The sequence below is a fragment of the Buteo buteo genome, chromosome 2 (assembly GCF_964188355.1).
Source record: "Buteo buteo chromosome 2, bButBut1.hap1.1, whole genome shotgun sequence".
Classification (NCBI taxonomy): domain Eukaryota; kingdom Metazoa; phylum Chordata; class Aves; order Accipitriformes; family Accipitridae; genus Buteo; species Buteo buteo.
Window position 1 is genome coordinate 47,818,455 of NC_134172.1, and position 10,025 is coordinate 47,828,479.

Sequence of the window (10,025 nt, forward strand, 5' to 3'; positions counted from 1 at the left end):
CCGCCCGGCGGGAAGGGGTCCGAGGAGAGGGCGCTCGCCGGTAGGAGCGGAGTGTGCGGCAGAAGGAGAAGCGCCGCCGGGGCAGGCGGCAGGGGCACGGGACGCGGTGAACGGGGAGGGGGGGGGGAGGAAGGGGCTGCCGCGGCGGGCCCCGCCGGGAAGAAGAGGGGATGGCGCTCACAGCGGATCGTGTGGAAGAAGGCCTTGGGCCGCCGCTCGAAGCTCTCGCCCAGCTGCAGCGGGTGCTCCTCCTTGTCCAGCGGCGTGCTCGCCGAGCCGTTCATGTCCCCAGTCCCGTCCCGTCCCCTCCCCTCCCGGCCCGGCCGGTCCCTTCCTCTCCTCCGTGCGCTGCCGCCCGGCGCCCTTCCGGGGGCCGAGTGCAGCCGGGAAAGTGCTCCGGGGCCGCCGGCGGCGGGTACGGCGGGACGAGGTGAGGCGAGGCGGGGGCCCTGGACCGAGCAGGGGCTGCTGTGCCCGCGGAGGGGCCGCGGGTCCCCGCAGGGGCGTCCCTCGGAGGAGAGGTGGGAGCCCGGCGCTCCCCGCCCTCCTGGGGGCAGGGCAGGAGGGGCCTTCCCCGCCGGGATACTCAGCGCGGCGGCCCCGGCCCCGGCCCCTCTGAGGGAGCAGCTCTTGGCGGGAAGCCGGTTTCCCGGTGGCAGGTCCGCGGGCTTGCACAGAGGTGTTACCTGTTTGCGGTCTTAGGGCTGGAGCAGACACCTTTGAGAGGCTCCTTAGCCTAAACATGGGCTGTGAAAACCCCGGTTATCGGGGTGCTAGCTTCCCACCGCAGCGATTTCTGAGCGCAGATGGGTCGGTGGAAGGACTAGCTTGGCTTTTTTTTTTTCCTAGCTTGTCCTACGAAGAAATGTAAACGTTGATCTTTTTCTAGCGTGCCAGGCATATAATAGAAATTTTGCCGATTAAGCTTTTTTTCAGGATATACTCTTCTTGAGGAGACTTTCTTTCGAGGGAGCCTCTTCTCTGTAAACTTTTCCATTGTTTTTGAAGGAAAAAGGGGCTGTCTCCTGTGAAGCTGGACAAAATTTTGACAGTTCTTCATTTCATTTGCACGTATTTGTATTATATGTCCATGTTTGTATCATGTAAGGTAAAATATGTGAGTGAAGGACCACTTTTTTTTGCTTTAGAGTGGGTATTGTTGGGTTTTTCTCCTTTCCGTTTTGGTAAAATGACACCAATGGCTGGTTCTGGGCACTGACATACACGAGTGGCACATTTTGGCTACCTGGGCTTCCCTGGGAGTTACTGGGCCATGCAGGATTTAATTCACATGTGCCATCATCCAGGATCTGGATGCTTGTGGCAAGGCAGAGGTCAGAACTAGTTTAACATCAGAGGAAAGATTTGGATCCCTTCCCAGCCTACAAAGAACTCTTTTCATTGCTCCATTTTTGTTAACTTCTGAAAATAAAGCCACCTGTGATTGTTAAAACTGGCGTGGATCCTCAGGAGGAGGCAGTGGAAGGAATGCTGACACAGGCTGGCTATGGGCATTTTGGCCACAGTACTGGTATTGCTCTCTTGTTTGAGTGACATGGTGTTATAAACGCTGATGTTTTCTCATGGAGAGGAGAGCAGGAAGGAGAAATGCTATCATGAATACAGTTTGTTTCATCAACTTTAATGGGACCTTTAAATGTCATCTGTTTTTCAGTTACGATTTTTCTGAGGTGTTCTAACTGGGGTTAACAAGAAACAAAGCCCTTGCTTTCCTTTTAAAGTCAGTTTTAGTGAAAATAAGCTTAGAGCTGCACCATCTTTCTTTTGTCAGGTGGCTTTCTAGGATGCAGAGGGAAGACCAGCAGACTCCGTTAAGTATCTTCTTTAATTTTGCTATCAGTATGATGTTATATGCAGTTGTTAGATTGGATGGAGGATTTCTGAAATTAAGAGAAATCCAGTGGTATTGAAGTCCATCAGGTAGGACAGATCACCGTAAAATCACAATAAGTGCGTACTGTAACTCTTTCTCATTTTTTCTTCTGCTTCTAGATCCTTGGTTATTTTACCTAGGTTAAATGATGGGAACATACACTAAAGAAAAAAAATCGCCCTTGGGTCTTTGGCGTTCATATTTGTGTGACAGAATCTAAGATGTCCCAAGAAAACACATCAGCCAATTGCTTAAATATAATAACAACATCTATCGAAGATGGTGCTTTCCAAAAAAAAGGCCATAGTGCAAGAATCCTTAGCCCAGAAGAAGTTGAGAGACTGGCAAAAGATCAGGTTTTGGTGTGTGAGTTCAAACAACTAAAACTGGAGAAAGAGGCGCAGAAGAACTGGGATCTATTTTACAAAAGAAACAGCACCAACTTCTTCAAAGACAGACATTGGACAACCAGAGAGTTTCAAGAGTTAAAAGCGTGTCGGGAGGTGAGATCTATACACTTCCACTGTAAAAGGCAGGATTGATTGTTTTCAAATGATTTAATAATACTTATAACAAAGCCATTAGTGTAGGAACTGTCACATGTTAAGTTTGCAGTGGTCTGTGTAATTTCTCTTAATATCAAAGATACCTCCTCAGAATCAAATGCATCAGTTCAGTTTCAGTTTGTAATTGACCCATATTGGATACTAAGAACGAAATCTGGAATATTTGTTTTGTGTCCTAAATAGACAACTTGTCTCTCTATGATATGACGTTTTCAGATGCAAGTTGGTGCACTTCAGAACACTGCTTTAAAGAAAAGCATCCAGAATTACAGGCTAATTGCAAAACATCATTAGGGGGAATAGCCAGATGCATCTGTTGTTCATTATAGCTGAACGAAAGACAAGACAGAAATAGTACAACAATCTGTTGATTACTTAAGGGGTAGATGACTAAAGAAATATTAATATATTCTAAAAAGATTTGTAATTTTCCAGAAATCAAGATTTCTTTTTTGTAGTATCAGATTATCCAGTGGATGCCTACTTTTGTTTTTGAATCAGTGGTAATTAAAATTGATATAGCTTTTAAAATGCTGATTGAACAGTGTCTCTGCTTATATCATGAGGAAAACAAAAATGATGTGCTTTATCTTGGATTTCTTCCTCCCCAGTTTGCAGATCAGAAACTGACCATTCTGGAAGCAGGTTGTGGGGTTGGGAACTGCTTGTTTCCACTCTTAGAAGAAGATCTGAATATTTTTGCATACGCCTGTGATTTCTCTCCTAGAGCTGTTGAGTATGTGAAGGTTGGTGTGATATCTGGAACTTCTTTTAGAGTGTCTTTAGAAGCTTCTGAAATTACAGATGACTGGAATGACAGACTTCTCTTGCCTTCCTTTTTGTAAGAAGGGTAGAATAGCTTTTGCCAAAAAATGGAGACTGATCCATTCCAGTGGAGCTCCTATGCAAGAAGTCGAATCATTGCTCAAGACCTAGTTTTTCAGTGTCAAATTATAGTATTATGGTAATATATGTATATTACTTTACTTGAATGATTTGTGAAGACTGTTTTTTGGGAGTGCTACTATGTCTCTGCTGACTGTGTAGTACAAGCAAAATTTGTTTGGGATGGAAGCTTGCCCTTGATGTTTGTGGGGCAGAGGGAGTCCCAAAGAGAATCTTGAAAACAGGGCTGTGAAAGTTATTGTTATGGAAATTTGTAGCCTGATTAGAAATAGGTATGTTTATACTTATTCATAGGTAAGTGGTACTGCAGTCCAAAGTTAGTGTCTTCCAGCAAGGCACGTGGGGGCTTGGGGCTTTAAAAGTCTCCTTGTTTATTAAGTTTGTAATCACAGGTAAATTTCTGTGTATCTGTTACATGAAAGCATTCTATTGTGGGACATTTGTGACCAAGAACCACAAGACACATACTGCATATCTCATGGGAAAGATGAGAGGAAATACATGTGGCAAACAGGAGAGGACAGCAGCTCCCTGGGATGCCACAGCTGCACTGCAAGATGAGGTTGGGATGAGTGTGTACCCTGGGTTTTGGATGACTTAATGGTGTCTGCTTCCACAGCTCTTGCTGATCTTCCTTCTTGCCCAGACCAGGTTTCCTTTTACCAAGCAAAACTGTGGGCTAGAACAGCCTGGCTGCAGGTTATGTGCCATGGACCCAAACTGTTTACAGTATACTTGTAGCTCAAGAGATGTACTTTGATCACCTTGTAATGCAGAATTTCTTTTAATAATATTTCTGTATTTTTAAAGAGTAGAAGCAGAGGTAGAACAGAAATGGTATGTTTTCTGAACTGTCTTAATGCACATTCCCTCTCAAATTCCTGAGAACAGACTATTCTAGTAGTTGTAGTTTCACTATTGTAGTATGCAGCAAAGAATTTCTGATTGCATTAGTCACCTGTTGGAAGTTAATGTTCTTTTGCCACCATATTTTGTGTCACTCTACTGATTAGTTTCACAAGCTTTTTACTGTTCTGCAATAACAAATGCCTCTAATTTTCAGTGAAAGCATACTCTTCTCATTTCCCTAGAAAAACGCCTTATACAGTACGGAAAGATGTAAAGTGTTCCAGTGTGATCTTACCAAAGATGATCTTCTAGAAAACATACCAGCAGATTCTGTGGATGTTGTCACACTTATATTTGTGCTTTCTGCCATTCATCCTGACAAAATGCATCTTGTCTTAAAGAACATTTACAAGGTAAAACTAGCTGATTTTACAGCCTTTAAAGCCCTTTCCTTCTTTTTAGCCTGAAAGTACAATTTTTTTCTGAGAATATAACCCCTCTTGTAATGGTGATCTTTAATACAATATTCCATGGATGTATTTAGTTAGTTCACCTAGTATACGGGACTAAAATATGTTTTAAAATGTTTTTTTTCTCTCTTGGTATTGTGAGGTGGTTTGGATTCTGGCCTAATGCATGCCATCAACAAAAAGGTATTTTGAACCTGTGATTTGGTCTCCTAGGTTGTATGCTACAACTAATGTTTATGGATTGCAGAGGTGTCTGTGTTGATAAGGTGTGAATGACAGTGAACCACAATTGACTTCCAGAGGATACAGTGACTTGCAGTTAGGATGCTATTGTTGTTATTAAAAATGCTTGATCTGTGGTGATTTAGAAGTCAGATTTTCAGAGATCAGCATTAATCTAGAGAGACTCATCTCCCTAGGCTGCCTTTGTTAGTTGATAGACTAGGATAGGGCCATCCAGAGGGTGGTTTAAACAATCTGAATTGTGATTGTTTTGAATTTCCCCAAGATGTCATATATTGACTGCAGAAGGAAATAGTCAACATATTTTTTATTTATGCATATGTGTGTATTTGGGGGTTTATATTTGGGGGTTTATATTATCAGATATCTTGTTTGTTTTATCATTAGTATTTTCAAAAGGGAGTGTTAGATTTCTTGGTATATCTCCAGCTGTTTTGCAAAGTCAGGGTTGGTTCTTAGCTCGTGCACATGAAAAGGCTAATTACTGTTTTCTCAGTGGAGATGCCTGGCTCATTTAACTCGCTTGTAGGTTTCTGCACAGATTTGCAAGTGGCAAGTACTCCTTTTCTCCTCTAACAAATACAGCTGGTATTTGATGAGGTAGGAAACTTGCATGCGTCACATGTCTAAAGTCAGCATGGCCAATGACCATGTATTTCTAAGTTTTGAACTCTTTATGGCTTGATTTCTTTGCGAAAGAGGAATTTAAAAAACCCTCAAACCTGCAATCCATTTTCCTGAAATTGTTCCTTTTTTATTTCTTACTATATTGCAACATTTTTCTTTCTAACATGAAAAAAGAAATGTCATTGTATTCTAAATTTTATTTTTAATTGTTAAGCAAAATCATGTGCCACACTGTATACTATCCAACAAAGAAAATGCCCTGGTAGGACTTAATTTTTATTGTTAAACTGTGTATTTTCTTCTTTCCTCTGTATTTGAAGATGTTGCAAAAAGCTTATTTAGCTGATCAGCACCCAAACTGATATCTTAAAACTGTTTGTAGTCTACTGTTCATGGGGAACAGTTTATATACAACTTTTTTGTTGCACAGGGAATGAATTCAATATATATATATCACTTCTGTATTGAATGTGTTAGAATACCTTGTCTTAATTATGTGTCTGTATGTGTATACAAATAAATACATATATATGGCTAAATCCATTTATCTTATTAAAGCATATACACATTATGTGACAGGTATTAAAACCAGGCAAGTGTGTCTTGTTCAGAGACTATGGACTGTATGATCATGCAATGCTCAGGTTTAAATCTGGCAGCAAACTTGGAGAAAACTTTTATGTTAGACAAGATGGGACAAGATCGTATTTTTTTACTGAAGGTAAGACATACTGTAGAGTGCTTTCTTCCTGTGAATCTTATGTTTAAACTTGCTTCAGGGAATTGCCAACATGCCCATGGAAGTTTTCTTTTACACAGATGAACTATTAAATTGTGGTGTACTTCATTTGCCATCCTTTTTGGGAGAAAGAGGGTATTTAAACTGGTAGGACTTTTTGGAGCACTTTTCTTATTTACAAGCTTCTTGTATGTGCTATAATGTGCCAAGAGCAGCAGTTTCTGAATTTCATTCAGATTTGTTACCTAAGAGGAAAAGACCAATGTTCAGTAACAGAATTGATCATCTTCATGACGCAACTAAGTAGTTATCTTGGCATCGTTCTTTTTGCAAGGCTATTCCAGGTGTGCAGGATGAGGTCTGCTGAAGAAGTCAATGACTTCTAAAGCAGAACCACGACTAAAGCACTGAGAAGCTTGTGCACAAATCCTGCTGAGATAGCACTGACTAGCTGTGATCACTCTGTCTTCTGTTATTTTAGTAAAGAAGATGCAAAAATCATTTCCATGTGATACAGTATTTAGAAAGTTTTTCATTCAGTGCTTGTAATGCTTTAGGAAGGAAGGTAATTATTGCAGTTTACTGGTGGGCAGTTTGAAGCACAGAGACATGAAGGAATTTGCTTAGATTGTCACAATGAGTTGGGATTATAGCTCCTCTTCTAACTCCCAATTCTTCATGCTAAACTTCAGTGAACCGTTACTTTCCCCTATCAGTTATAGGGCATTGTGTAATAAGAGCTGCGTGTTTATTTCTGTGGGGCTCTTTGTTCTTAGTCTAAAGCGAAGTACAGCCACTGAAGAGACTGATTTGGAGCCAAGTAAATGTTATTCATATTTTATGACATAACGTATTACCTAATTGCTTCTGATATATAAAAACCATTAATCTTGTCTGAGCTCTCTGTATTCTTTATAGGACAATGATGAAATCTAAGATAATGCAGGCTGTGCTACAGCTTCATTGAAGCATTTTGAGAACTGTTATTTATTGAGTGATTTTTTTAGTTCTGTTTAAACAATTAGCTCTTACAAAGAGAATGGATGCTAAAGGGAACAAATAAGAGACTGACCTAGCTGTGGAATTTTAAATCCCATGTTTATTGTGTGTTAGAATTGTTTCTGAATGAGAAATTCCTTGCTAGTATGCATGTTTGCTTTGGGGAAGTATTGAGGTAGGGAGGAAGAAGAGGAAGGAAGAAGACAGAATTTATCTTATATTGCTCATGTTAGCATTTGTTTTACCTTGGCCTGGTCTGTGACTGTCTCATGGACCACCTCTGCTCCCATTTTTAATCATTGTGATCTCATTCCTCTCACAAATTTTAACATAAATAGTGCTTAATGCTTGAGAATTAATTCTTTTGTTATTAGAAACATGACTCCTATAATTTCCTTGCAGTTTGCAACCCATGCTATTTTTCATTTGTTTAGCACTACACTGGTACACCAAGTAATGCTGCATGGGATGATTTGAATGATGCTTATTTATATGTCTGGCCTCAGATAACAGCACTGAGCTTCCACGGGAAAAAAAATTCCATTCTTCCACTGTTTGAAATAATATTAAATTTGTGGAGGAATGCATGGTTGTAATTTTGTGTTATGAAATATGTGCAACTTCCTCACAATGCGATTTCAATAGGTCCACAAATAAGTGCTGTTTATTTATATGTCATTGACGTGGGTCCCACATTTTACATGAACACACTATGTTTACAATCGGTGCTTCATAATGGCCTGAGGTTGATACAAGCCTGCACTACCACCAAAGTGGGTGGTCTCATCTTCCTTCCTCAACACACCACCTCTTCTAGTGCTGGAGTTCCTCTGTAACTACATGATCAGCTGTTTCATCAAGCTGATCCCCCAGAGCAGTGAAAAAATGGCATGTCTTTGTTTTCTATCAAGTAGCACAAGTTTAGAATCGCTTAAATTTATTGTGAAATTACTGCCTGAGTAAATGAAACGATGCAGGAAAGGAAAAATGATGATTTTTAATTAACACGACAAGTCAATAGCATGAGCAGCCTTCTCTGCTGCACAGGTCACCCTGTTTGTGAGGTACTTCTGCCTCCCCTAAGGGAGATAGGCTTTGACTAAAATTCTTTTATTTATGGAAAATACTTTCAGTTTGACTTAGTGGAGGCTTGGTACCACCATATCCACTTTGCCATTTTGTCCATTTTTTTCTGTTGAGCAATGGCATGTGAATGTCTGGTAATGTAGGGGGATATTCTTCCTCAAGCAGAGATGCATCTACAAGGCTGGATTAGCTTTGAAATATTTGAGATAAGTGATGTATTCAGCTAGTGAAGGCCAGCTGCACAAAGTGAAAATGCACTGGCATCAGTCACGAGGATGACAAGGCTCAATGAAAGTAAGAGATGTGGCAAGTTTTGGAAATTAAACTGAGTAATTAGCTTAAGTCCCAGTTTTGCAAGCTGTTTTGCTTAGGTTGATGTTTCTAAAGGGGATCTGTATTGATTTTTATTCAGCAGTCTGCCTGCATAGAACAGCTTGAAATCTGAAGGCCTGTGTGCTTTTCATGCTGTAGCACGTAAGAACATATGCTTATATAAATGCTGACTAGTGTTTTAAAAATAGCTTAAACATAATACTTCATCTTATTTTTTTAAATTCTCTTCCAGAGTTCTTGTCTCAGCTTTTCAAGGCTGAGGGATATGAGCAAGTGGTCAATGAATATGTGCAGCGAGAAACTGTGAATAGGAAAGAAGACTTGTGTGTTCCAAGAGTTTTTCTTCAAGGCAAATTTCAAAAGCCTTTCAGTAAGTCATAAGTGCTACCTCTGGTGAGCTACATAAGCTTGGAAAGGCTGAAGGGTTGGGGGGAAGTATATCCACTTTACTCAGCACTACAACAGCCACATGCACTCCATCAGTTATTGTGTCTCATATGATGAGGCAAGGATTTCTTAAAGCTGACTCAGCTTCCTCAAACTTTACCACAGTTAGAAAAACTTGCAATGGTTAGAGTTCACAGAAGCAGAGGCATAGAGACCAAATAAAGTTTTCTGACCATTCATCTCAAAATAACATCTGCTTTATGACAACTATAGCTGACGGCCTTTCTGGCAGGGGTGCTAATGCATGCTACTTTATTTTTCAGGTCTGACTGGAAATGAGACTGCATGAGAAATAAAAAAAATTAGAAATAACTGCTCTCCATTTAATGTGTTTCTTCAAAAAAAGTGACAGTAGTTCCTCAAGTAGAAGTACACAGAAACACTGAAGCTACAGCCAGCCACAAAAAAGGTGTGTCGTTGTTCAGGCAATAGTTAGTTCAGTGTAAAGGTGAAGTCAATGGCTGTCTGCACCTAAGTCTATTGGGTTGACTCAAACCTTCTGATTAATATTTTTAGTACTTGCCTACATTTAATTTCCTTTTTGGGATGCCCAATTCAGTGCGCTTGCCTTTGCATATGCTGACAAGTGTATGACAAAGCGATGAGGTGTCATGCAAGGCAATCCTTCAGTCTCATTTTTGTGCTGTTACTCTAAAAGGACGAAACACCCAGTCCTCTAAGGCACTTGGTGTTACAGGGTTCAAACCCCACTAAAAATCAACAGAGCTCTGACTACGTGCAGTCATTGCAGAACTGCTGTACTAAAGATGAACATTTGCTGAGGGAAGCCACAAAATGATAATTGCTCAGATTAGAATAATGCTATCACTGTTACACCCTTTTTTAACATATTTTTTCACTATAAA

The 10,025-nt window shown here is 40.6% G+C and overlaps 2 protein-coding genes across 6 annotated transcripts in view; one reads left to right on the top strand and one right to left on the bottom strand.

Moving 5' to 3' along the window:
- Positions 1-331, bottom strand: part of EAF1 (ELL associated factor 1) — a 20,706-nt gene extending 20,375 nt beyond the window's left edge. The window contains exon 1 of the mRNA XM_075053633.1: positions 182-331. Within this exon, the coding sequence (XP_074909734.1) occupies positions 182-284 (103 nt within the window). The 5' untranslated portion in view covers positions 285-331. The remainder of the gene's footprint in view (positions 1-181) is intronic.
- METTL6 (methyltransferase 6, tRNA N3-cytidine) overlaps positions 1-9,471 on the top strand; it is a 9,643-nt gene extending 172 nt beyond the window's left edge. Inside the window, exons 1-7 of one of the 5 annotated variants that reach the window (XM_075053619.1) lie at positions 25-40; positions 2,014-2,397; positions 3,072-3,206; positions 4,458-4,628; positions 6,135-6,276; positions 8,945-9,082; positions 9,423-9,471. In XM_075053619.1, the coding sequence (XP_074909720.1) occupies positions 2,116-2,397; positions 3,072-3,206; positions 4,458-4,628; positions 6,135-6,276; positions 8,945-9,082; positions 9,423-9,448 (894 nt within the window). In that variant the 5' untranslated portion in view covers positions 25-40; positions 2,014-2,115 and the 3' untranslated portion in view covers positions 9,449-9,471. Of the gene's footprint in view, positions 1-24; positions 41-329; positions 431-1,793; positions 1,832-2,013; positions 2,398-3,071; positions 3,207-4,457; positions 4,629-6,134; positions 6,277-8,944; positions 9,083-9,422 lie in introns of those variants that run through there. The other 4 variants (XM_075053607.1, XM_075053618.1, XM_075053617.1 and 1 more) reach the window with 4 other exon arrangements.
- The last annotated feature ends 554 nt before the right edge of the window (positions 9,472-10,025 follow it).